The sequence below is a fragment of the Sturnus vulgaris genome, chromosome 2 (assembly GCF_052056855.1).
Source record: "Sturnus vulgaris isolate bStuVul1 chromosome 2, bStuVul1.hap1, whole genome shotgun sequence".
In the NCBI taxonomy this organism is placed as follows: domain Eukaryota; kingdom Metazoa; phylum Chordata; class Aves; order Passeriformes; family Sturnidae; genus Sturnus; species Sturnus vulgaris.
Genome location: NC_142244.1, coordinates 45721705 through 45749440, shown reverse-complemented (window position 1 = coordinate 45749440; position 27736 = coordinate 45721705). Strand labels below are relative to the sequence as shown.

The following is a 27736-nucleotide window of genomic DNA, read 5'->3' as shown; positions in this document are numbered from 1 at the left end:
TAAGGTACTTATGATCTTTCCTTCAAATACAAAACTCAGTTAACTCTTTTTTTTTATTATAAGAAAACACTAAAACTAAAAAAAATTCTGCAAGTATAATCAGTGTCTGTTGCACTGGATTAACAGAGCTGGGTGACAACTGTGGGGATTCTCAAGTCATGTTTAGCATGCTCAACCAATTTGGGTCAGGTCGGTATTTGAATGAAAGCTTAAATTTTTTTTGTTTGCTTTTTTTAAGACTATATTTGAATGCATTGCACTCTGTAGAATTGATAAGGAATATGTTTCCTTGGATTCTTACTTATGTACCAGCCTGGGGACACTCAGTTGTGAGCATATCACTAAAAAATTTAAAGGAAAAAAGTGCCCTTCACTTGCATTTTGCACAATGACTTGCACAGGGTTACTTCTTTTTAAGACCCTTATTACTGACAGTAGGGAGTGGACTTGGGACATTAATATTAGCATCTGGAAGTCCTGTGTCCCAGTTCACAGAGCACTGGTCTCTTCTCTTGGAGTCCCCTTGACACATAGTGTGCCTCACATTTTCACTAGTGAGCAACGTGCACAGCTAACACTGGGTTTTTTTGGGTTTTTGGGTTTTTTACATGGGGAAATTGGCAGCTTTGTTACAATTAGAATATACCCAGGGTCGTGACTCTTTGCAGCACAAGGAAGAAAAGCAAACCCCCCAGAGCAGTGTGTAGGGGACAGTTTCCCAGCCAGCCCCCTCCCTCGCGCCCCGAGAACCCACCTATTCCTCGCAGCGCTCCAGCTAGCATGCTCACACACCATTCTCTGCTCACTCTGTGTTTGCTCTGTACTGAATGGTTCGGTACTGTACGGGCTGTGCCTTTAGGCTGTAAGCTCCTCGGGACAGGGACCTGTTATGTGTCTGGCACACTTCACCTACTGTACAGCGCCGTCTACTCCAGCGCTACATAAATAATAAATAAAAAATCATAAGTGCATCTCCAGTTGTTTCCTACAAACTTTTTTTTTTTCTTTCTTCTAGGTGGCAATATAAGTATTAAATTATTAATCTAATTTCCCTAAATATGTGTTTTCTCCTTCCACTATAGGGATGGCTCAGGAAAATGTAGCTGAAGGTAGTTGTTAACAGAGGAGACATGTAGCTTGCTATTTGCAAGGGCAAGGGAGCTCTAGCATGACAGGGTAGGGTGCTAGCTGCACATTCACTTGAAAAGCAGCCAGCATAGCTTGGGAGCTACGTAAAAGTTATATTTAGAAGCTCAATTTGCTGCTGCATGCCATTTCCAAAGGTCATAGAGTTGATTTGTCTAATGATTAGTTGGCAAGATACTCACTTGGATGAGAGCAAGTACATTAGTAAACCACCCCTGCACACCTACTCAGGGGAGCTATGCAGGATGCAGCTCGGCAGCATCAGCACTTCAGCTCCCAAAATCACTGCACGAATGTCTAAAATACACTAGTCATGACCTAGGTAAGGGGGTTTGTTGCTGAAAGCTGAGGATGATAATCAAGGTCTATTCACTGGTTAGTGACTCTTTGTGACTATTATAGTGGGGAAAAGTTGACCTGAAGCAGGATATTGTGGGGAGAAAAAAAAAAGCCACACAATTAGCATAAAACACGTATCGAAGGGAAGGTGAAAGAACAGGGAGGGAAGGAGGGGGAGAAGGTAAAACAACATTTAGACTTCTTGTAACAGTGCCTTTTCTTCCATTAGGTTAACTATGGTTCAGTGATGTTGCCTATCCTAAATCTTGGTTACAGATAGGGCCAACGTTGAAAAATTCAGGCTTGCAGCATTTTGTCACTAGTAGAGTGCAAGCCTTTTGGAAAACAGACTTTCCAATCAAGTATTTAAAAACTGGCCCTCTGGATATATATAGTTTCTTATTTAAAATAGTTGTCATCTCTCAACTGATTTGACAACTTTGAGTTGTTCAAAACGTACTTTTCATGTTAAAAATTTCTTGCAATGCAGATGTCTATTAGCAACATAGAATAATATACTGTACATCTGCAGCCAAAAGAACTGAACCACTTTGCACTGAAGTTTTCCAAAATATAAAGCTCTGTTCAGAAGCAAGCACCACTAGACAGACATGTCACAACACTGCGTTACAAGATGCATCACCCACTCGCTGTAGTAGGCCCTAAATCCTACCCCTAAATTTTAATACTTTCGGTTCCATATACGTTGTAACCTTCTCTATAAGTTGCTAAATTCTGGGTATTCTGCGAGGAAGTTGGGTTAAAAGTCTGTGCACTCTTTGCCACCTTCATTCGTTTCGCCTCTGCCCTGGACTTGTAACAGAACTCTATCAAAGCCACCAGCATTGCCAAGCCCAAGCCTCCAACCAGAATGTAGAAGACTCCAGCAACGTTGCTGAGACTCAAGGCACTCGTCTTGTCCTGGGAAAACAGAAGTGACACAGTTAACCCTGGAAAATGGATCCCGAGAAGCACAAACCACACCTTAAAACATCAAAAATAGACAAATAATAATGTTTAGCTGAAATTTAATGACAGTTGTTTACATACTTTAGCAAACTTTGACCTATCTGGATCTATAAGATATATTTTAAGCAACTAGTTCTCCTGGTTGGCATAAAAAAAATATTCCAAGTATACTGCCAACATATCAGGATGTCATTGCTTGCTTATTGCAAAGCATTACTTCCATTACATGGGGAATGAAACAATGACATGTCTAGCTCTCTTTAGGGGACATTTCAGCACTGATACAAAACTGCATTTACGTAAAGCTCTTCAGAAGCCTTGGAATCCAGAAATCCATTTACATATCAGACAATACTCAGCTTGATCTTTATAAAAACTAGTAATTGTACTTGTGATAGGCTGCTGTTAATTTAAAAGATCCAGACTGAGCTTTCAACACTTAAATGACAGGCGAAAATAACATGCGAGGCTCAAGTTCTTTCTTTGAACAAACAGTTCCTTTGAAAGTGCACACTGTACCATACACATTGTGATATATTTGCCTCTTACCTATTATTACATTTTGGTTTTATTTTACTACAGATACAGTTCTGGAACATGCCCACGGACTACTATGCTCAGTAACAGTATACTTCTAAATATCAATTTATGCAATTTATATTTTCATATTCTCATAATTTAGATAAAAGTGAAGATTTTCTTTAACAAATTATTAAATATACATAATTTTAAAAACAACCACCTTCTTGGGTGTATTGTAGTAAATAACTATTCTACATTTCTCTATACTCCACTGCTTAGTTATGAAGCACATTTTTTTGACTTGAAATCCATGTGCTTTTTCAGCATAGTTCTCAAGGAACTCTCTCAGGATTGACTTCATATGCTGTATCATGTGACTTAAAATACTTATAAAGCTTTATACTTATGCAGACTATATAATCTTTAGCTAAAGTTAGGAGAGTACTTCTAATTGTAATCTCTATGAAATTTTAACTTACGAAGACTGAAAAAAAATTGGATGTTTAATTTAAAGAGGCACTATTCATTGTGTAATGAGTAGATTAGCACAGTAAAGGTTCCCATGGATGTACAGAGGTGACTGGGGCTTATAGCTGGGTTCAGCTTTGGCTGTCTTTTTAGTTGGCTAGGAGGAGTCTAAGTATCTTGGAGATGACTGTTCCTCTGGGGGCAATTGCTAACATGGTGCTTGCAAACAAGCAGGAGGCAGGACTGACAAAGACCTGCCCTAATGTAGGTGGTGGGTTGAGGCTTTCTCAGCTGTTGTTTACAGGTACTTTGCCATCCTCTTAAATGGTTTTCACTCATTTTTTTCAAAGCACTTGCCAGAAAAAGCAAAATGTGTTGAAAGCTTGCTTCCCATGCTAATTTTATCAAGGTAATTCTTGGGAAATAAAAGCAGCAAGCAGTCAGTGCCTGTCATTCTTTCCTTTTAGCTGTGGCTGCAGAGGTTGGCATGGAGTCAGGTACTGTGAAGAAATGTCAGACTCCTCAAATACAGGGCTGGCACTGACTGTGGTGTTTCCCAGCCATCAGAAAACACCCGGTTCTGGGTCTGTCCCCAGTTAGAGAAGGAGCTGTCAGCTCTCTTGAGCTGCTAGGATTACTGTTTGGGTATGGACTAGGATAAACACTGGAAGCTGTAGAAAATATTAATAACTGAAGCTTTTCACTTTGAAGCTCAAGTTAAGTTTTTTCCTTGGCTCTCAAGGAGAGAGAGCCCAAAGACAGCAAGACACCACCTTCATGGCCAGCAATGAAAGGCAATCCTTCCTGCTAGCATTTCTCATTTTCAGAAAACTGCTGAGGTAGGCCAGCTCCACAAGAAGGTGTAAAGGGGCATTTCCCAAGTAGTCAACGGGAAAAGTCCATACCCTTCAGGCAAAGAAGAAAGCAACTAATCCAGCCTGCCTCTTCCAAACCCAAAAATCTGCTTTGTATTTCTTCAAGTCATTCTCTGAATATGTGGGACGGTCTTTGGTGATTTATACCACTGAAGACTTTAAAATGCAATAGTGCTTCCTTAAATTAAAGTGTGACCCCCATCAAGATGGGCCGAAGCTGATTCATTCTGTGTCTACAGCTGCTTATTTTATTTCTAAGTCATTTTGCTTATTACTTCCTCTACTGCTTTGTGAACACGATAGTTAGGTCCCGAACTGTAGCGACTGACCTTACTTCCAGAGTCCTTGGGTCCACATTCACCTTTATCGTACCACCATTTGTTTTTCAGCTTGTCTAAGACGCCTGCCTCACTGAGTTTCAAAACGGCAAGGTTTACAGGAGTTCTTCACGTGGAAAATAACATAAATAACATTATATATGTTATTTTATGTTATTCAAGTAAAACTACATAGAATCGCATTGCAAAGTGACAGAGCAGAGGCCACAGTGGGTGCTATGTCATGTACTGTTGGCCCAGGTTTAGAGACAGACATATGACCGGGACCTGCTCCATCGCTTTAGGTAACAGGCACATACTGCTGGGGAAGATTTGTAAATAAATAGTATGCAATTACTGTGAACCCAAAACTATTGGCTTACACATATTAACAACCACACCCTTCAGAGATAGATGTAAAATAGCTGCATATGCGACTTAAGAAACATTAATTTGTGTTCCTTGCTTTCAATCTATTTTTAGTTTGTATGCATACAAACTAATAATATGATTTGGCCATAGGTATTTCATTTACTGCCCTCAAAATTATCCTGGCAAGAAAAGAAGATGCTTCCTGCAGTGTGCTGCCCATAACCATTTGGCACAGCCCTGTAATAGGTCTGCATGCAAAGAACTTGGGGAGAGAGCTGTGAAGATCCCCTTATCCCCAGCTAAGAAGGACAGTGAGCCTTCCATTTTCATTTCCTGTTTCAACATTATCTTAAAATTCAAATTTTTCCTTAAATCTCACTTATTCATGTCAATATTTCAGGGGTCCAGGCTGGTGATAAATTTCTACTTGGGAATAGTTTTTTTTTTCTGGTGGCATTTGCTGTGGGTGACGTAACAGAGTTTAATATTGAAATGAAACCTAATCCAATGCCTCAAAATCCTGAAATGCTATAGGTTTACAGTGAAGTAGCTTAAACTCGTTGAATAATTTCAGAGTATTATGGCAATGACCCACTTTATGCAGATCTATCACTGTATGTTTTAAAAACATATTAAATTATTAACAGACTTGTTTTATGTACGTTCCACTTCAAATCATTGTGCAATTCTTAATGGATATCTATATGTCTTATATGGATATCTATTTATGTGCAGGTGTGCATGCAAATACAGTGTATATCAGAGAAGCAGGGAGCTAAACAGAAATGGCATGTGATAGATAGCCTTCTGGGAATGTTAAATGACATGATCCCATGTGTGCCAGCAGATTCCTATGGGAAAATTTATCTCCAATAATATGCCATAATCCATGTATTACTTAAACATTAACTTATGGATTCAAAGCTTAATAAATAAATAACCAGTGCAAACATTAATTAGTGTAGTGTAACTGAACCTACTAAAATAGTTTACATCGAAGAGGAAAGGGGCTTGTTGCACTCTATAACTGGTTTAACTGGAAATCCCCAAATGTTTATGTATTAATATATTTGTGCAGGCTTGTAAATATAGCTATTTACTACACAAGTAACAGCTTCTGAGCCTTGAATGCTATTCTTAGCTCTAGGGACCCTGCCTCTTCAAATATTCTGATTACTCTTTCTTTATGTACCTAAAGTGGGGGATTCACCTCACCTTAATATTTTCACCCCTAAATTATGCTTTGTCTGTCTGTCCAGACTTCCCTGAAGTTAATGGGAAGAGGTAAGTACCTCCAAATAGTGGGCTTTGATATCAATATTAACAAAGGATGATGTTGAGATACCTGTCTCTTCATTTACTGCCGAGGAAGCCTTGGTGCCTTGGAGAAATTTTTGACAGCCACAGTTGGGTGAGAGGATTTCCCAGGAACTCTCAAGTGATCACTCTAAGTAAAGGAAAAGCTTCATCCACTTTCCAAATCCCACACATTTAATTCATATGCAATACTCTGCTTCTAGAAACAAAAATGCCCATATTTTGCTCTTTTCCAGTATTCAAACTTACATTTTGCCTTAAGGCTTTTGGCAGCAGGCTGTGCAGGTTGACAGTGGAACATGAGAGTCCCACAGCTGTGAAATGAGTGGGCTTGGGGTGCTGGCAAGTTGCCTGTCAACATGATCCTCTGCTGGCTTCTAGTACAAGTGCAAAATAATTAATATTATTTGAATAGCCATCATCTGTAAATTGTCATGCACTGGCACTGAGCCACATTCCCATGCTCCTAAATCCCATCAGTGTAACAAGACTGGTTATGACAGAGGTAAAGGGGCATACAGGTGTTGCTCTCACTTGGAAAATCAGAAGCCTATGGAGTTGTTGCAGATTAAACTGATTAAAGTGGTAACTAGGAATAGATATGAACTATCAAGGCCAGCAGCAAGGTGTGAACAAGTAGGAAACACCATATCCTTTGCTTCCTTTTTTTTGGTTTGTTTGTTTGTTTTTTGTTTTCAGCACTAACACTTTAGGCATATAAAGCCTGAAAAGGCAGGGGATTTTTTCTTTTTTGCAACTGTAGTTCCTTTAATGTCATCCTTTTTGCATTGTCTCTGCAAGGAATCTCTCAGGTTTTCCTTTGGGAAAAACAACCAATTTCACACTAAATTGCCACACTATCCTCAGTTTCTAAGTGATCTCAATGGCAATGGTCAGCAGAGAAAGTTCCCATTTTTCACTGAGATGCAGCACTGATGTGAATGATGCTGGGCCCTTGTTTTTCCTCTGCACGAATTTTGGTGGAAAACCTTCTGATTGAAGGCCCTTCTGAAGCTCAAGAAAGCCTGTCCTCTGCCCCTTTCTTTCTTGCCTGCCTTATCAAGGCTCTGTCATGACAGTTCCCAGTGTGATGAGGGAGAAACATTCTGAGAAAAACTTAAAATTATATATTACAATATTTTAAAATATTTTAAAATATTTTACACCTTCAAAACTGGATTTCTGTCCTAATTTAAATCAGTCAGCTGTGATGGGAAATGCACATGGTCCAATATAGGAAGCCCAGACTAAGGGAATGCAGAGTGGAAAAGGAAGATGTTTCGCTTATATTTTTCTGAATCACACAGTAAGTGATTGCACATGTAGTGAATTTTAATGTATTTTAGGCTTTTTGTTTGTTTGCTTCATTTTCAGTAGGAGATTTTCAACAGCTCTGATGGGAGATGCATGTCCAAATCACCTTGGCTCTTGAGGCAAGTCGCTTATTTTGATCATGTCAGTCACAAACTCAGAGACAGCAGCTTGTTACTAGACTGCTTACACAATCAATTGGTAAATAGTCCCACTGATATTTAAGGGGGCAGAAACAGAAAATTGTTATGGTTTGCCATATCTGAACAAGAGCAATGTACAGAAGTCACATTTATAATTAAATTTCCCATTAAGTTCAGTATTGTATACTTAATATGGCAGTGGAAAATGACTATAGATTTGGGTTTTGTTCAATTGCTTAGTGATTCCTGAATTACTAATATTGGGCTAAATCTTCAACTAGAGTAAACTGGCACCGTTTGTGAAAATCAGTGTAGTATTTTTCCAGTGCACAGCTGCTGAGAATCTCTGTTGTTGTATATAAAGAGGATCCAACTGCCTCAAGTTCATGTAAGGATAATATACGAGAAATAATAACTAAAATTAGCATTTATCTATGTAGCCATAGTGCAAAACTGCCATTTGACAGCACAGGAGACCCTGTTCTTCACCCACGTGCTGAAGTTGGTTTGGCACAGCCTGACCTGGGCACAGGGACACTGGTTTTCTAACTTTTCATCACGTTCTCAGCCCTTCTGCCTCCTCTCTTGGTTTCTTAGTCATTTCCTCCTATTCTGTCATCAATCACTTGGTGCTGGAAGGGCCATTTTTTTAGAGCCTCAGGCTGGATTTTGAGCCAGCAACATCAGCAAAATCAGAGTACTTTAAAATGGCATTAATGAAGTTCTGAGCTAGCTATGTTCAAGGACAACAAATGGGCAATTATAACATTTAAATCACAATACTGAGTGATTCTGAAACAAATACAGAATTCTGGTAGCAAAGGATTTAAAAAATGCAATTCTTGGTATATTTTAGGAGCATTTTCATTACCCACTCATGGCTGAACCATTAATTAAGTGTAAGGTCAATCTCATCAGCTGACTAAAAAAAAAACAGAGGCCACCGTTTTCTCCTGAGGGCTGCCAGCAGAGAGAGGAAAAGATCTCCATCAGAACAGCTTCTTTCCACTCCCACTTTATAAAAACAATGGAGCAAAGTGGCAGAAACTGTTTTAGTACCTTCCCATGCGCCACATGAAATGATGGCATACAGTTAGGATCTGAGGTAATACTTTCAAAAGCACTCAAATGACTTGAGGAACTCACTTTTATCTTCAATCATGAACTAACTAATCAAATCACTAAACCACAAGTGGTTCACACAGGGCAGCTTTCTGAACTGTCTTTCTGAATTTTGGAAGATTGTCCCTTAAAGGGAACAATAAATGGGGAGGCTAGAGGTGATCTTTTAACAGCAGAGAACGGAGGTAGGAGGCATCTTGTTTTACAGAGCAATACAAGCCTTTGGAGAACAGCTGAACTCTCTGGAAGCTCTCTCATTTCTGTAGTCCTCTGTACTATCATGAAGGGTCATTGTGGGTCTACACTCTCATATTCTGAATAATGAATCTCAAATAGTAACAGCACAGTTATTAGTCAAGCCACAGGTGCTGCATTTCTTTCAAGAAAAGAGGAGTTTCTTAGTCTCACTTATGAGAGTGCAAAGCCCTGAAATTTAAACTGAAGCTGCTAGAAAAGCTCAGGGTTTGCTCTTCTTAAATTCATACAATGAAAAGAAGTATTCTTAAGCTTCTTCAGAAGGTAGGAACTTAGTTCAGGACTTGTTTGTAGCTATCAGGTTCACAAAAGTAATGCGTAGTGTCCCAGTTATTCCACTAATGATAATTTGCTAGCAGAAAATAAATAAAATACTTAGAACTCCATTAATTCAGTAGAAAGGGTCTTGACTTCAATTGATCAAGATTGTTTCTGAACAAAGAAATGAATATTACAGATGATACATGGCTAAATTACCCTTTGGGGAATCAGCCTGGCTCTGTTTTATAACCCAAGACCAGATGCTGCTGCAATGCAGATTTTGAGAAGCATGGGAATGCCTGCTCACCTGCATGATGTGCCTGGTTCCACCAAACGTGGGCAGTGTAGGCACATGATAGACCTGGAGCTTCCCAGGACCACGGGTACTGCCTACTCACTCAGCTGTGCCTGGGAAAAACTGTGGCAAGAAACAGGCCCAAGGTCAGATGAACGCTCATGGCAGGCTGTGTATTGTCCCAGAATCACGGGTTGAGCTCCGGCATGTTCTCCATCCTTTGCTAACATTGTCCTGCCCACCACATTGCCTACTGTATCCTGAGCTGCCTGTGTCACCTACTGTTTATTTCCACTGGCAATGTGTTCTTTCCTTCCTCCTGCATTCACAGGTCCTCTGTTTCTCCATGAACTGCAATCCTCACCTTTCTTTTCTGCTTTTACCCCCCAACTCCTTTTTGTCACTTCCACAACACCTGACTTGCTCCTTCAGCACTTCCAGACATTTCCCTGGTGAACCCCTGTGTGTCCCTCTACCATGACCTGTTCCCTTTTTCCTGCTTCATGGCTCACAGCACCTGTGGCTGATAATTAAGGAAAGTAAGTTAAAAAGCATCCTTAGTTTGCTATCTAGCTTTTGTCTCACTTTGCAACCACTGCAGGCTTATGAGGGAGATATTCTAAGAAAATTGGGGTATTTTAATGACTTTATGCTCTGCCTGTGACATTAAATAAATAAATCAATAAATAAATAAATAAATAAATAAATAAATCCTCCTCCCCCAGTAATGCAAAAGCTCAGGCTTGAGTAGAGCTAAGTGCTATTGGGTTTAATATATCTGAATATTTTGGAAGAGAAAATAGAGACCATTTTTGAAACTGTGACTGCTGGCGAGCAGAGCGGTGTGGGGAAAAGTAGGTAGAGCAGCAGGATTGCAGGCAAAGTAAAGAGGATTAGGAGACCACTTCTGGGTGAGTGCAGAACAGCCCAAGGGATGGTCCCTGAGGCCAGGACACAGCACAAAAGAGCAGGAGGACTAAAAAAGGAGAGAAAATAGTAAGAAAAAATATATGTAGGCAACTGTAAAGAAAGCTACATAAACTGTATATGACAAATTAGTCATATTTAGTCATCTGTATCTGACTAGCTCTGTGCCCGCACAGCTACAGTGCAGCATTCTCTAATATACTGTTCACACACAAGCACATAAATACATATTATTACATGCTGCCTGGAACAGAAGGGGTACTTATAATACCTCAATTCTCCCCCACTTCACCATCTTCCACAATTTTGCTTCTTTTCAGCACCAAGTAGTTTCTCAAACGAAGCTGTGAAGAAGGAAGGAAGTACTCGTACTGGCCATATGGAAGATAGGGGAATGCAGAAAGAATATGAAGCTATTAACACCTCAGCCTAGCATGCAGCCTAAAATTCCTGTCCCATAAATTCTGGTAAATTATGCCTAGGGAACCACCATGGATTTCAATTTGTTGGAAAGATATCAGAAAATGTCAGCATGAAGATATTTTATCTGAAATTTGTCTTTCTATTCTGGATACTTGTGAAAATTGTAATTTGTACCACTGTTGTTTGTGTCAGCAATGGATCCCTGAGCCTGGACCATACATTAAACTACCCCTCAGGGATAGTACACTGATTTTTTTTTCCCTTTTCCTCTAACATCACTGAAAAATATTTTGAGTGGTACCATATAGTAGGAAAAAAGTCTTAGCTGGTGAGCAGGCTTCTGAAGGCATTTAACAAGCTTGGAAAAGGCTCACCACAATTTCAGAAGAGGCATGTTTCTGAAAACTGGTGATAGATCTCACCCCAGAGACCATTTATGAGTTCCCCTTGGGGTGCTTAAACAAATGCAAATATTTTTGCTTTGACAGTAATTGCATACACCTCGGTTTCAGCTGCAGGTACCAGCAGTGCTGTGCTACTGGTGAAGCTGTTTTGTCGCAGGTAGGACCCCAGCAGATGCACCAATTACTTCACATACTGTTTACCCGCTTTTGGTGACATTGAGGCTAACCTTGGAGTCACCTCCCCCGCTGCCACATTCTCCTTTGTCGTACCACCATTTGTTTTTCAATTTGTCCAAGAGGCCTTGTTCATTCAGTTTTAAAACTGCGAGGTTAACAGCATTTCTTGAAACGATAAAACATATTTTGTAAGAAACTGCACAGCTGTTAAGATGTTAGAAGGAATGAGGACTTAAGCTGTTTATAAGCTTGATCCACACACTAAATAAACCTCTCATTTCCATATTTCAAAGCCCTTGGCACCACAAATAATTGTGGTAACTTCCAAATGTGAAAAATGTGTTTCCAGTTCTAGAAACGATTTTCAGAACAGCTTGGATTTTAATGCAAAAATTCTATCAACCAACCCAAACTATTTTTGCAAAATGGTGATAAAACTCTGCCTGGAATTAAAAACGATTTACACAAATTGATTTGAATCTATATTTAAAGTATGTTCAATGTGGGCCCAGGCTGTTTTTTCAGGCAGCTGAGAAATTGTATCCCCGTGTACGAAAGAGGCAAGATCCAGACTGTCTGTGCTAGACGCTGCCAGTCGCTGTGTCACTGCAGTTCTGACATGAAGCTCTTCAGACTGATCCTGCATGAGCTATGGATTAGGGCTCCAGAAACAGGCTGTGGGAGGAAGAACTGAGGAGGACTAACAGCTCACACACTGAATAAGATGCTGTCCAGAGCCAGTCAATAGAAAGTGCAGGACAAAAGTGCCCAGGGGTCTGAAGCCCTGCTGTTGGCACATCTGTGCATTTGGAATGCAGGCTCTAGAGTCTCTTTGCACGTTAGAGGTTCAGCTGAAAGGCAAGACCCGGGGTCTAGCTTAGTGCCATGACTCCAGGGACCACCGTGCTATTCTGGGAGAGCACCCTATGCCCCAGCCCAAAGAGCACCTGGGGAATGGAGGAGGAAGGTGGTGATGAAGGATGTCTGCACTGGGGAAACCCGGGAACAGTGCAGCCAAACTGAAGCTCAAGCATTTTTGGAAGAGAAAAGCCAGCCAATTAACTAAGTGCTGAGAGACAAGAAGGCTTTTTGGACATACTGAGGACCTGAGATATAAAGAGATTTTTTGGACATCCTGAGGACCTGAGATACAAAGAGATTTTTTGGATATCCTGAGGACTTTTCTCTGGACAATTTATCCATGTTATGCTTCCACTGGGTGAAAGACAAATCCTTCTTTGTTGGCAGCACAGTGGCATGAGCACAACAGACTGAAAGGGGTTCTGTGAGCCTGATGTTCTTCATATCATGTTTAATTGCTCTTTTTTCAGATGAGAGAAACACCTGGGAGAGACTTTGGATCTGTGCAGGCAGAGGGGCATTGCCAACACAAAGGCTAAAGCATAGAACCACTGCTTCTGTAGGAAATCAAGGCTGCTGGAATTGCACTGAAACTCAGCCAAGGACTAGGACACAGCTCGTCCTAGGATGCAGTTGCTTCTGTGCATGCTCAGAGGTTTCCCTTTAGGTGTCCAGAGAGCATCAAGACTGGATGGCAGTGGTCAGACAGTACAGACCACCATACAAACCTGAATGTAAGGCATCTAGATTTATGATAGTGACTATAGCCACTATAAAACATTCTAAAATCAGTTGATAACTAATCTTCCAAGGTATTTATGCAGCCTTCATCATGTCCAAAGGAAACTTTGGACTTGTTTAAGTGTAGGACTTCCTATCTGTATTACTAAGAACTTAAACAGTCACATATCCTAATGATACACAGCTACATCAGCATCACTAAAATTGTATCTTACTATTTTTATGTCCAGAGGTCCCTAGTGCATCCATGCCTATCAGAAATGTACACTCTCTCTGATGGATATCTGCCCAAACTTGCGTGTGGCTCTCCAGAGGTACATGGAACAGTGGCACAGTTAATCTTCAAAGTATTTGAGAGGTGTCAGTAGCTTAACTACTGCTCTTTGGGGATGATATGGGATTGAGAAAGATCTCTCTGAATTTTTTTAATGCTCTCAAGATCTGTCTGTCATGACTGAGTGAGATATGAAAAGAATTATGGCTGTAATAGCATCCTTATTTCAACGAGAGGATGCAACAACTTCAAAGCACTTGGAGAAGGGCTGGGAAGAGATCCTCTGGCAGCAGGGCTCTATGAAATTATATGGCACTAGTAGACACTGGAGTTTGTGATTCAGCCTCTAGAGATGGCTGATCTCTCGTCTCTTGGGGTCCTTTCTGGTCTTAGAATGGAAATTTCTCTCTTATTAAGAGAGCTATCTTCCTGGAAACCAGGCACAGATAATGATACTTCACAGCTTATGGAGAGTCCTTTACTGCACTGGTCCATCTGTGAGACAAATGTCAGCTTCAGAACAAATCTTTTCTGTCTTCAGGTAACAGCTTCTCCTGGATGAAAGACAGGTCTTTGTTGGATGGTCATGAAATTTGGAAACTACTTGTGTGTAGACCTGATGTTACCTAACTTCACTGCAGTTAGACTCACAGGAGATTTTCAATAAAGTAATTGCTTGTCTGTTCCCTAAAAGTGAAAATGAGAACTGTAGGCTGTAGTGGGAGTGATAACAGACTGCTCTTGGTGGATAAATCTTTAAGGGGAATTTAGCAACCAGGCTGACAAATGTGATTTTGTATGAGTGCTCTAATTATGGTTCACACTCCAGAGGGAGAGAAGCAATTGCAAAATTGGAATGAAATTGTTCATTTGTCCCTTTTGTTCATGGAAGCAATTGCTTTTGAACCGTATTGGCAACAGATTTTTCATACTCAGCTTTTCATTAAAAAAAGGCCTGTGCTTTCAGTCTGTTTGCCCCATTCAGAAAGGTAACTGTGTGGCCAGCCTTGCCACTTAACAGACACATTTCCAGTACACTAAACATAAATGTTACCTATTTAAGGACATTGAGACTGGGCCATAGATGAAAGATGATCCTGGAAACAGTGTTTCTCTGATGCTGAACAATATTACTTATTCTGAAAATTGCTTAGATATATATCTGGAGCCTGCTGCCTGAAAGTCAATGTCAAAACTCCTTCTTGCTTCAACAGGATCCAAACTAAGGTCTAATTTAATGGTGCTATGTTGTATTTTCACACTGGGCAGCAATAACATGAGCAGCTGCTTTGACAGTTCCACAGATGCAGGCAGGATTGATCACTCCCACGAAAAATGAAATGTATCTCAAGGAATATCACTAGCTCTCAATTCAACAAGTCACTTAATCTCAGTCTGATTTTAAAGCAGATGGGAAGCCCTATCAATCTGTCTATCTGAAAAAAGCATATTCAAACTATCTCCTCTGAGCTGTATTCTCTCAAGTGTGAACATTGAAGCTCACTAAATTAGACAAAGTCCTTATGCTGAAATCCTTAGAAAGGTTTTTTCTTTTCAATGTTTATCTTATTTTGGGTGAAGATGTTACCTGATAATTTAAAACTTTTTTTTACAAATTAATGTCTACTTACACCTTTCATTTGGATATTCCAAGATTAATTAAAAATAACTAGGTAATGTCTTTGACAACTAATGTAAGTATTCATGTTTAATTTTCATGTTAGGGAAAGAGCTTTCTCACTTACCAAATGTTTAAATTTATCTTTCAAAGCATTAAAAATTATCAAGGAAAATTTTCCCAAAGTCACTTAGAGAAGCTGCAGCTGGTTGATAGTAATCCTAGAGTAATAAATAAATAAATGAAACCCATTCATGAGAGGGTTATTTAGCTGGGTGATTAGCCATATCCATAGACAGTTTCACAGCACAATAGAGAAATGAAAATAAAAAGGATGAAGAAGTAAATGTGGATTTAAGCTGCAATAATCACTCTGAAATTAAACTGTATTGTTTATAAATGTAACACATTATTGTCCTCATCATGTCTTGTAGGCCATGTAAAACCAGGTTAGTTTCACACTGCTTTCTCTGTTGCTTTGTTATCCAGGTCCATCTCAACATGTGGAAATAAATTATTTCCCTCTGGTCAGCAAAACACAGAGCACCTTTGCTCAACACTGCTGTACCTCCCAGGTAGGCTATAACTGAGAGCCTAAAACGTGCATTGGTGACTGCACTGAAAATTGTATACGAGACCTCAGAGCCAGGCTAGACCACCCACACTCATCCTAAACAGTGCTTCCTTCTGCCACAGAGGAAGGCATTTGGAAACCTGAGTCTCCATGGCAGAAACTTTTCCTTCATCTTAAAAAATAAGACTATATCCTCAATACCACACTTAGTCCAAACTCCCACTAATGACAATGTATTCCTCAAAAAACGAACTCATGTCTTTGCAAGAGTCAGGGTTTAACAGCAGAAAGCAGGCAAGTGTTTTAATATTTGACTCTTAATCCTTGGTGTCACTGCACGGTCCTGCCTTTTCCATAACTCTGAAGAGTCCTCGCGTGCAATAGTCAAATCAGTTCAGACAAAACTGCAGCCCTCACTTCACGAGTACTTGAGTGCATGGACAGTGATTTCAATGTATGGATCACAGCTATTTTTAACAAGCCTTTAGAATTAGAGAACGAAAATGATGAGAATTAAATAATTATCTCTCATTTAAAATCACTTTCCATCTCCCCATAAATAAACAGTAGCAAGCAATTTAAAACATTATTTAGTATCCTTCCTTTTTTTTTTTTTTGTTAGAAGAGCCCATCTATGCTGTAGATACACCTTACACAGTTATCAAAAAGATAAAACTGCACAGACAGATGACAACGGGACTACCCAGTCCCTTGCAAAATAACATCAGTGATCCCAAACGGATACCTCATTTGTTACCCAAAAGAATTGCAGCAGGATGCTTGCCCAAAGCCCAGGGAAGCCAGCAGAGAGGTTTGCTTTGACTTCCAGTGAATTTGGATTGCATCAATGCTTAGCAGTTGACTCATCTGTTGGACTTCAGTCTGTAAGAAGCAGTGAGGGAGGCATGCAACAAATGACCTGAACACCATGGTGCACCACACTGTGCAACCCAGCTCATATACATGCTCAACCACAGGAGGGACATTTCCACAGTTGATAAAGACACACAAAGGTCTCTGCACCACAAAGGAATGAGATAGAGGTCCAGGCTAGGGACCACCAGGGCCAACATCACAAGCACTGCTGGAAATCTGAGACAGTAGTAGCATAACATCATGAAAAGGGACACAAATTTTGCCTAATGTAACATTTTCAACATTAATTTCAGCACAGCAACTCATCACTCCTTAGAAATCAGGAACTTAAACATGAAATGCATTCTGCTCAGTAATATCAGGCCCGTTCTCACAGCCTAATGCTCAGAGCTTGAATACACACAACAGAAAAAAAAGGCTCTCTCCAGCCTGGTTAGGCTGAATATGTATCCAGATGTATGTATATTTGTATACAAATATGCACACTCTCAGCCACAGCTGCTTTTCATTTAAGTCATTAAGTTCCCAAAATCTCTAGATGCACCATGGTTCATAGGATGGGTGGAAAGCACCACCAATCCGCACCATTCAGCATCATCCCAAAATACAGTTCCAAGGACTCAGCCTTGGCCTGGTTCATGGAGACTGCCTCCATGAAGTATGGTCTCAGAATATCCTCTTTTGAATACTAAATACTGAATACTGCCATAAAGGCACAGACAGGTACCTAAGTACTCATTACAACAAAGGCAGGATCTCTGCTGTAGGCATTTAATAACAATATTTTAGGCAGCGGTAGAGCTTTGCCAGGAAAACTTAAATGTCTCAGCTATTTAAACAGCTTTGACATTTTCCTGAATCTCTTTCCTGAACTTAGTCTCATAAATTCTGTGTAACTGGCATGTTAGATAGCAAAAATACTCCCCTGCATCCTGGGCAGATTCTTAGCACAGTTCTGCAGTTATCATCACAGATGGCGGCACTGTTGTTTCACTGCTAGAGTTAGGGATGTTGTTCACTTGCAATAATGAATGAGCAAGATGTGCAAAAATAATGTGACTCACTAATGAGACCCTACATACACAAACCCAGCCTTGTTTAAGTTGCAGCCATATTGTACAGCCCATCGTCCCAGAAATGCTGGGGCCACCACTGCAGCTGCTGAGACAAAAGCAGAGCAGAGGCCCCAGCCCTTCAAAAGGCTTTTCACAAATCATTCCCACAGGGATTTCAAGTCTCAGAAATCACTCAGTTGCTTAGAAGTCATGTAGTACGGAGAGATGACATCTCTGGTTAACCTCAGGTTCTTTGAACATATAACAAAGTTCAGCAAGGAGTACTGAGTGTTATATGAACAAAGCTCCATAGGTGGGCCATACGTGAGGTATGGACCAACTGGCAAAATACAGAGGCTTCCTTTCTGTTATGATAAAATATATGACCACATTGTCCTATAAGTTTGTTGCACATATACTGCTATAGAACTGGTAGCTGTAAAGAAAAGGGGTTCAGCAAACTACTGTACAATGGGAAGTAAAACCACAGATGTGGCGGTGCATCACCACTAAAGGAACAAGTTTTCCTGAGACTGCAGTATCACAGCCAGTGTTGGCAAGTGTCTCAAGCAACCCCGAGTTCATTTTCTTCCTTGCACTTTGGATGTCCCTTCCTGCAGCTACCTGCTCCTGCAGCCATCATGCAGACCTGTCCCTGGGCACTCGGTGCAGGCTGGGGGGCTATTTCCCTCAGGACAAGGCAGAGAGGGTGCCCCGTGAAGCCAAGGTCAGTGACCTTATTTCAGTGATGTGAATTGCAGTTATTCTCTCATGATCTAATCTGTATCCAGCCCAGGTGGCTTGGGAAGAGGAGGCCACAGCTGCCAGGAGCCTCTCCTCACCCCCCAGCCTAGCGCTTCCTGGATGCAGCTGAGGATCTGTCTCAAATGTGCTTAGCGAAACACAAGTGGGTGCATTTTTATAGCTTGTATATATCATCCATTCAAATGATTTTAACAGGAAAAATTAAAATGCAACCTTACCAAGCAAAAAATTAAGACCTGCACATGTTTTGAACTGTTTATTTTATCCATGTTTTGAAAAGCGCTGATGGCAGATTGTAACATGACACAAATGCAGTGCAGTTTAGGGGTGTTTGACAATTCATCAAGAGAAATTAAGTGTAAAGCTGCATGGCACTGGCTGAATATGTTTAATAAATTAGGAATGAAACAAGCACTCTGCTAACTAGGAAGATGTAGCCAAAGCTTACATCACTGTGTACTCAGAAGGCTTGAAGGATCAATAATGTAAATATTAAAAAGGAGAGCTAATGCACGAACATTTTTACAAGAAAAATAACCTAAACTTTAAGGACAAAAGTTCTGCTTTAAAAATGTGTCCTTTTATACACATTTAAAATCTTACAGGGGAAATATTTTTAAATTTATAAATAAAATAAATTTATAAAAGTTTGCATGACAATGTTACTTGTATGAAAAAAGCTGTATTGAAATACTGAAGCACAGTGGTCATCAAAACATTTTCACATGTTAGTTCAGACAAAATAGAGTCCTTGGCACTTGCTGTCATAACTTGGGCAGCATTTATATTAAATAAAGAACTGCTAGTATTCATGTTGTGTCTTCATTATATACTAGCTCTTCTGCAGTGAGTGGTGTCTCAAGCTTTTCTGCTAAGCTCCTCCATTTCTATATTCATGCTTATCAAAGAAAGGACATGATCAGCCATCTCAGCAGAATGCTCAGGTCCAGCTCAGGACCCACCAGAACAGTGAATGCCTCCTGAATTCCATCTTGCAAAAATTCACATACCCCTGAAGAACTGACTGGTATGTAGAAAGCCAAAAAAATCCAAAAACTCTGGGCAGGTTCTGTGCTGCATTAGAAGCTGAAGCCTTTTAAAAACATTATTTTAAAATCCCCTGTCCAACTGTATTTACAACACCTCTTACAGAAAAATATATCAAAATATTAGTTAAACAGTAAGAATAAAGTATTTTTACAATAATGTGTGTTTATTCCTATCTGTTTAGAGATGGGAAATTTACAGCAGTGTTCAAATACTTTTTAATTGTGGCTAATTAAAATAAGTATAGCACTCTTCATTTAGCCATCCAAATAAGATGGTTAATTTCCAGGGGCAGTGAGTATTTACAGCTTCTATGTATATCCTAAGTATAGTACACAGTTTAGTTCCTCAAGCTGAGCTTTGTAAACAAATATGAGCCAAACTGACACCTTGAGGATCAGCAGGAGTTCCAATTAATGGGAGACCCACTGCTGCTAAAAATTGCCATAACTACTTTGAATTCAAAGAGGTTCTGACAATTTACACCAGCTAGAGATCTGATGACTGTAGTTTAAAATATTTATATAGATTGAAAGCTGTTTTGCGGCAAAATATTCCAATTACAGTATGCAAACACTTCTTGGCACAAGCAATTAAATATATATTTTGCCTGTGTACAAACATCAGCAGTTGACCTAGGATTGCAACTCAGCTTGTTTCTCTGTTTTATACAAAGCTTTACTGTAAATAAAAAACACATAAAATTTTCCCTAGAGAAACTGTTCATATTGGTTCAGTACACAGTCTTTAGCAGCAGCAGCAGAAATGATAGTTTCTCCCAACTCTCAACTATTTTAACTTTTGCTAACAACTATCTAATCCTGCTCTCTCTGAGGAGTGAATTTTTTTTAAAGCACAATTTTTCTTGCTGGTTCCAGCATAAGCATGCTGCAGTTCAACACCTGCAAGTCAGAATACATGTTTTAAAGGCTTAGAATCATAGAGTCATAGAATGGTTTGGGTCGGAAGGGACCTTAAAGATCATCTAGTTCCAACTCCCCTTACTCAAAACTCCATCCAACCCAGCCTCGAGCACTTCCAGGGATGTGGTATCCACAACAATGCCGGGTAACCTGTGCCAGCCTCACCACCCTCAGCAAATCCCTCACTTATTTTTTTCAAAAGTGTCTGAGCACCATTGTAACGCTGTGTCCATGCTGCAGGAATCACCCTCAGAATAAGCAAAGCCCACTGCCAAATGCTTCAAAACTCTCTTTCACCTCAGAAACATTAGTAACCTGGCTCCATTTGTGGTTTTTATATAGTTGAAATTGCTGAAAGAATTTACAATAATATTTTTAAAACTGAAATGTGTAAAGTGAGCATGTTTAAGTACATCCCTCTACTCCCCCTGCTTTCAGATAGGGCAACATTAATCTCTGGCACGGCTGGCAGAAAGCCTTTTGCTTTTTTTGCCTTAGGTGAAGCAGACATCAACTCAGTGATTGTTGCAGCAAGGTGTTTGGATACCCTTTCACCTGCCTCTCCAGTGACTCCTAAGTTTAGGGTCCCCCAGCTGAAAGAAAATGACAGTATTGGCACAGACAGGTTGGGGTTTCATGGCAAAGCACAGCATGTGTTTCAGTGCCAGGCAGAGGTTCCATCTGTGTTGGATAAGCACTGCTGAAAGTCAGGGAGCAGCAGCTTGGGGTGAGGGTCACAGCAGTGAAGATCTATCATGCCTCATGCTGTCCCTCTCCTCTCCTCTCCTACTTAGACTGCATTAGTGCAAGCCTCTTGCAACAACATTGTGTTTTGCTACCCAGGCATATGTTGAAACTCCTTATATCTCTCCATCTCAAGAAAAAGCCAAATTCTGCAGTTTACTGCCTGCACAACTGATCTTATTGTTTTTCCAATAGATGATTTAACAGGACTGAAAATATTATTCACCATTACTGATCTTGGCCAGAATATTTAAATTTTCCTTTCTATATCTTAACCATATTTGTAAGGCGTTTTAAATTTATGCCTCTGAATGCCACAAAGGGACTATTTTCACCCAGAATGGGGCTAGGAAAACATACCACTTTTGGATGCAATTCAGTGCTTATTGAATAGAAATATGGTGTGGTTCCTTTTAACTTAGAAAGCTGTTCCTTCTTTACATCCACCTCAATCTATTTGATATCACTGATGGATTACTAGACAGCCTGGCTACCTTATGCAGAGGAAGATTTTACTACATGAAAATCTTCCAGAACAAAGCGGGTGGCAGCTGTTTCAGAAGCTTCTAATTTTTCACTCCATTCAACATGTCCCAGCAGTGGCAGAAATATTGTACCTTTGACTGAGCATTTCATAGCTTTCCTCTGCAGGAAGACCCAGTCCTAGGTTGAATCACCTATCCTAGAAGAAATGTTACTGTGACTTCCAAAAGGAGTCAGAACTTATTGCTGAATCTTGCTACAAATCATGGAAAATAAAATATCCTGCTGGGCTAACTGTAAATATTAGTTTTTCTGGTTCCTAACCAGCTCCATATCTCAATGTGCTATATAAATGTATGTTCTATTTAGTGGGTAGCAAGGCATAATAACAAAGCCAAGATTTAAATGCAGAATTGAACATGGAATTTTTGCAGATTTGGCGTAAATCTGGTAATATTTGAAAATATTTCACTCTCAGACTTCTCCAATTTTTCATTAATGTAAGGCTGAATCCACCGTTTATGAACATACAATAATGAGTAAGAGGAGCTACACCTGAAACGGTCCTTGCCTGTTTTCTACTCCTTATGATATGTTTCTGTATTTTCCTTCTTGCAAGCATCAGGATCTCACAAGAACACCTGGTTAGTGTAAGATGTCTTTAAGACTCAGAAATGGCAGAAGAACATCAGGAATAACGATGGAGTGACTTCTACAAGTAAAAGCGCTCAACTGAGCATCTCTACATTCCTTTTTCATAAACTACCTTGCTGTCAGCATGTGATCCTCCATCAAATGTGATAAAAGTCCTCTATCCTAGCTAATATTTCTGAGATGTCCTCAGAGAAGAGTCATACAAAAGGAGTTGCATTTATCACTTTCAGGGTGACAGATATAGGTATCTGTGGCAAGAGCTACAGTGAAAGAAAAAAACCCCAACTTCTGCCATCTTCCCAGCTGCTGCATTTGGGAAAAAAAAAATACTACTTCTATTCTCAGGAACTCATGGAGTAGCCACATCCAGTTGAATTCATAAAAAGAAGCATGGCCACCAGGTCAAAGGAGGTGATTCTGTCCCTCTACTCCACTCCCATTGACTACCTCAATCCAGGTCTGGGGACCCCAGCACAGGAAGGACAGGGACCTGTTAGAGTGGGTCCAGAAGGGGCCAAAAAATTATCAGAGGCACAGAGCAGCCCTCCCATCAGAACTGGCTGAGAGAGTTGGAGTTGTTCAGCTTGAAGAAAACTAGGCTCCAGGGAAACCTTATTAAGGCCTTTCAATAATTAAAGGGGGGTAATAGGAAAGATGCATGGGAACAAAGCTTTTTAGAAAAAGGAGCAGTGGTTTTCAGCTGAAGGAAGGCAAATCTGCCTTAGACTAAAGGAAGGTAAACTTAAACTAGGCATAAGGAATAAATTTCTTAGAAAAAGGATGGTAAAATACTGGAATAGATTGTCCAGAGAGGTGTTTAATTCCTGGAAACATTCCAGGTCAGGCTGGACTGAACTCTGAGCAACCTGCTCAGTCCCTGCACATTGCTGAAAGGGTTGGACTAGATGACCCTTAAAGGTCCCTTCACACCTAAACTATTCTGTGATTCTATGATTCTGTGGTTCTATTTATGTCTACATCTTTATTTTAGGAACAAATCCATGCTTGTTCTGTTTCTAAGGTACTGTTTCTAACCTTTTGTATGTCTGGTTGGACCTTTCAGCCCTAGTCCCACCTTAATGAGAATGAAGCGTGAAATGACTGTGAAGCCAAATACCATCAGCATTCTGTACAGTACTAAAATGTGCTGTAATACTAGCAAGCTCTTCAATAACTTTTTCCTAGTAAGAAAAGCTTACTCCACATGGGAAAGCTGTAGGGCAAAACTGCTGTTTGCTTCTGAGGGAATTCATCCACTGACATCAGTGTCCATGAAGTTATTAATGAAGCATGGCCGCTATGCCAAAAGCTATCGGAAGCACAGAAATCAGGATGAATTCCTGACTTTTATGGGCTCCAGAAAGAGATCACTAATTCATGAGATTTGTACAGTTGATACACTTTTGGCAGGTCTAAACTTAGACTAAACTTAAACTTAGACTTAGAGGCATGAGGGATTTCTGTAACACTGCATTTATGCTTCTTTGTACCTCCATACTGATGTTTTTCATAAAGGCAATAAATGGAAAGATTCCAGCAAAGACATGTTTTCTTAAGCTTTGGTCTAATGATAATGTAAGTACTTTGAAGTTCATTACTTTAATTAGAAGCAGAGACTGAAAGAAAAAAACAGGGGAGCTATTTCCCAGGTGGGAACTGGAGCTGCAACTGCAATGCAAACAATAAAGAACACTGCATAACTTGTGCCCTAGTGAAATGCTGGCTTGTGTTTTGCCTAATGGCAGATCAATACCATACAAATGAAGCAATTACAGTTGTGCCATATAAAGCCTTATTTGGTCAGCAGCCAAAATGGGGATTAGCTGGAAGAGTTCCTAGGACTTTCTGTCTGAATATTATTGCAGAAGTTAATGAGGAATATCTGATATGCTTAGACAAACATAAACAGTGCCAGCAACCAGATGAGATGGTTGGTCCAATAGCCAGTGTGCTGATAATTAAAATGCCCTGAAGCCAGCTGGACATCAGCCCAAGATCAGGTGAAATGATCACAAGGGCAATCCAATCCCTCTGGCAACCAGCTATATGATGTCACCATTGATACAGCCATGGACACAGCAGCAAACTCTCCAACTTCCCCCAGCATGGAAGCAGGTTCCACTTAAGCATGGAGCACCTTCACTTTTGCACAGCTCTGTGTCCCTATATTGCCACTGGTGGTGGTGAAGGAAAGGTCACAGTCAGCTCAATACAATGGTTCTGCCAGGACTTTTCTTTGTCCCTCTCATTCTCATCCACTACACCACCTGATCTAGTAGGTGTCCCTGCCCATGGCAGGGGGGTTGGAAAGAGATGATCTTGAAGGTCTCTTCCAATCCAAACCACTCTGTGAAATGCAAATACAGTGGCTCTCAGATCAGTTGGACTAAGCACAATCACATTCATATGGTAACACGTGCTTGTAATGTTTCAAATGCAAGGACCCAGGCTACAGAAAAAACACACTATTAAAAGTACTCATAGATTTCCACAGTGGATATGGAGATACAAATGATGTAATTACTGTTGTCCTGAACACATGGCCATATGCCAATTTTAATTTAAAAAGCCATATGCAGTAGGGTCCACTGGTGATGGAGATTTCTGCCATTGCTTTCTAAATAGAACACAAAACGTGGTCACAGACCACAGACTGTTTCAGAAACCATTAGTTGAAGTTACAATTTCCCGATCGTTTTCTTTCCAGAACAGTCTCTTTGACCAAAGACACTGAGAAATCTGCCACCATGTTTATCCTGACACACACACCTCCATGGATTTGAAATAATCATACAAACATCTGGAGTAGGAATGGTCTTCAAATATTCACAGCACAATAAATTATGCCATTAATCTTCACTATTCCTCTGAGGCTGATGGGCAATTGTCATTACCCTCAATTTGCAAAGGTGAATCTGAAGTAAAAAGGTGCACTGATCTCCAAGACTCCCAGGAAATCTGGGCAGGGTCATTAACTAAGCTCACCAGTATAACTCAACTTCAGGCAATCAAACTTCATTGTTTCTCAGAAATCTCTGGGTCTTTTCAGGCAACCATTCATAGAGATTTTATCCTTCTGATCTCCCAGAGACAGACTAAGCTTAAACTTCTGTGTGTATTTCTTCAATTCAGTCTTTAACCACAACAGAGTCCTAATTTTTCCTGCCAAAAGTGGGAGACAGCCAACCTGAGTGGCCTGATTCCCATAAGAAACAAACTTTTCCATATTTTGACCCACTTAGGAATTCCAAAAAAGTCCATGCTTTCAATCACTCAGCAGCTGTATAAAGCTGCTCAGGAAGTTAACTGCTCCTCTTTCCCTGGCAAAGAAGAGGTATGAAGCACTGTCAATTACTTCACAGACTTTAGATTCTCTCACTCTATTTTGTTTTTCCACCAAGAAAATTCTATTGAGATGAGAATCATCTGCTTGATATTTGATTCACAGAAATTATAACTAAAGCCTAGTGGTCAGGAGAAGACCTTCTACAGTGCAGGAAACATAAACATCACTTTCCATAAGCTACTACAACTTTCCAAATACTCCTGCAGCTCCAGGAGATTCAATGTGATGGCTGAAGATATCCTTATCATAGCCATAATTTTAATAAAAGTATCGTAGCACAGCGCAGTTTTGAAAGCGCCTAAGGAGTTGTCTGGTCCAAACTCCTGCTCATACAAGGGTCAGTCCTGAGGTCAGACCAAGTTGCTCAGGGCTTCAACCAGTCATGCTTTGTAAACTTCCAAGGATGAAGCCTGCACAGCCTCTCTGAGCAGTGTCGCTGTCAGACTGCCCGCAGGCAGTCAGGGGAAATACTTCCTCTACATCCAGTCTGAACTTCTCCCATTTCATTTTATGTTCATTGTCACTGACCTTCCTGCCCTACACTGCTTGAAGAGTCAGCTCCATCTCCTCGAAGATCCCCCTGTAGACACTCTGGGCTGCTCCTAAAATGCCCCCAAACCATCTCTGCTCCAGGCTGAACAAGTCCTGCTATCCCAGACTCTCCTCATCAGAGAAGCTCCAGATCCATATCCAACTCCATCTTGATCATCTTCCATGAAATAGGTTCAATTTATTGATGCTTTTCTTAAATGAGGAGGCCAAAAATAAAAGGATGTCATGTTCTAGATGCAGTCTGAATGTTTGCAATTATTTTATCTGATGCAACAGTATCTTCTCTTGTGGCCTACAAATTGGATGAACTAAAAGCACTCTAATTGGAAACTGCTTTGGATAATTGCCCACTATCTAAAAGAGATGCCAAAAATAGGAACCTGCTTATTTAACTGCGACAGAAAAAAAAAAATCCTCAAGAAACTGTGATGACTTTCTGTTCACTTTCAACTACACTTACAAAGACTGAGTATGCATTATTTAAACTGAAAAGCCAGAACTAATTGTAAAGTGTTCATGTGGTTTTAACCCAAAAGATATTATCAGCAGGTATAGAATATAATCAAAATAGTATTATATACTGATTAAAACCTGAGGAGCTGGATCTTAATAAATGCAGACCATCTAAATGTGGGTTGGTCCTCTAACTTTGGACAGGGGGCATTTTCTTTTATATTTAAAACTAATAAAGAAATGAGCATCATCCTAAAACCTGTCTCTTCATATTTTGTATTGCAAGCAGTAAAAGGCACTTGTGGAAACCTTAGAATTAAAAATTTTGGTTGAAAATGTAAAAATATGAATTGTCTAGTAATGTTTACATTTAGGCACATGAAATACAGACAATTTAGGTTTTCTAGAAAAAGCTGAGATTTTCTGCAGGAAATGACTAGATCTCATGAATTTTTCTGTGGGTTTACGAGTTTTAAGATCCAAAATAGACCTAAATCACACAAACAACATAGCATAGTATGTGCGAAATCAGGTGCCTGCTTCCATACCAAAGAATCCAAAGATCTACATATAAAAACCTCTTAAAGACATAGTTGCAAATATGGGCTGCACTAAATGGAACCATATCAGCAGCAGATTGTACAGAGAAAGCCGTGCATATTCTGGAGGTAACAGATGGGCTGCCAGATGTTGGGGCTGCTCTCACCTGCAGGCCTCATTCATCCCTGCTGTTAGTAATGGAAGATCTGGAAGCTAGCAAGGGATCTGGATCTTCCTGCACAGAGATGCTATTCCTGACCAAGAGGAAAGAAAAAAAAGTACTAAATAAAGCTCTATTTTCTTTGTGTGCTGGGGGGAGATTATTATTTTCATGTGTTCTTTTAGAGTAGAAAGAAGTACCTGAAGTGTAACAATAAAATAGGTCTCTGTATCAGGTCAGGCTTAGATCACTTTTATCCAGTTGACTTTTGGCTTTAAAAAACTGCAGGAAAAATTTTAGTCAAACTTTGACTACAGAAAACTGGCAATCCTGCCAAAAACTGTTAAAAGAGAGTCACAACAAAAGAACACACAGCATTCTTTAGCATAATGTTATTTGCTAAAAAGATATAGTTAAATAGGAGCTA

At 40.0% G+C, this 27736-nt stretch overlaps 1 protein-coding gene across 8 annotated transcripts in view; it reads right to left on the bottom strand.

Annotated features, from left to right (window-relative positions):
- Positions 1-27736, bottom strand: part of GRIA4 (glutamate ionotropic receptor AMPA type subunit 4) — a 214567-nt gene that overhangs the window by 5431 nt on the left and 181400 nt on the right. The window contains exons 14-16 of one of the 8 annotated variants that reach the window (XR_015801344.1): positions 11694-11808; positions 4649-4763; positions 2272-2406 (exon numbers count right to left, since the gene is read on the bottom strand). Coding sequence is in view for 7 of the 8 variants with exons in the window: in XM_088159417.1 (XP_088015543.1) it covers positions 803-937; positions 2272-2406; positions 11694-11808 (385 nt within the window). In the remaining variant the exon portion in view is untranslated. Of the gene's footprint in view, positions 1-754; positions 938-2158; positions 2407-4648; positions 4764-11693; positions 11809-27736 lie in introns of all 8 variants that reach the window. The other 7 variants (XM_088159417.1, XM_088159418.1, XM_014877675.2 and 4 more) reach the window with 7 other exon arrangements.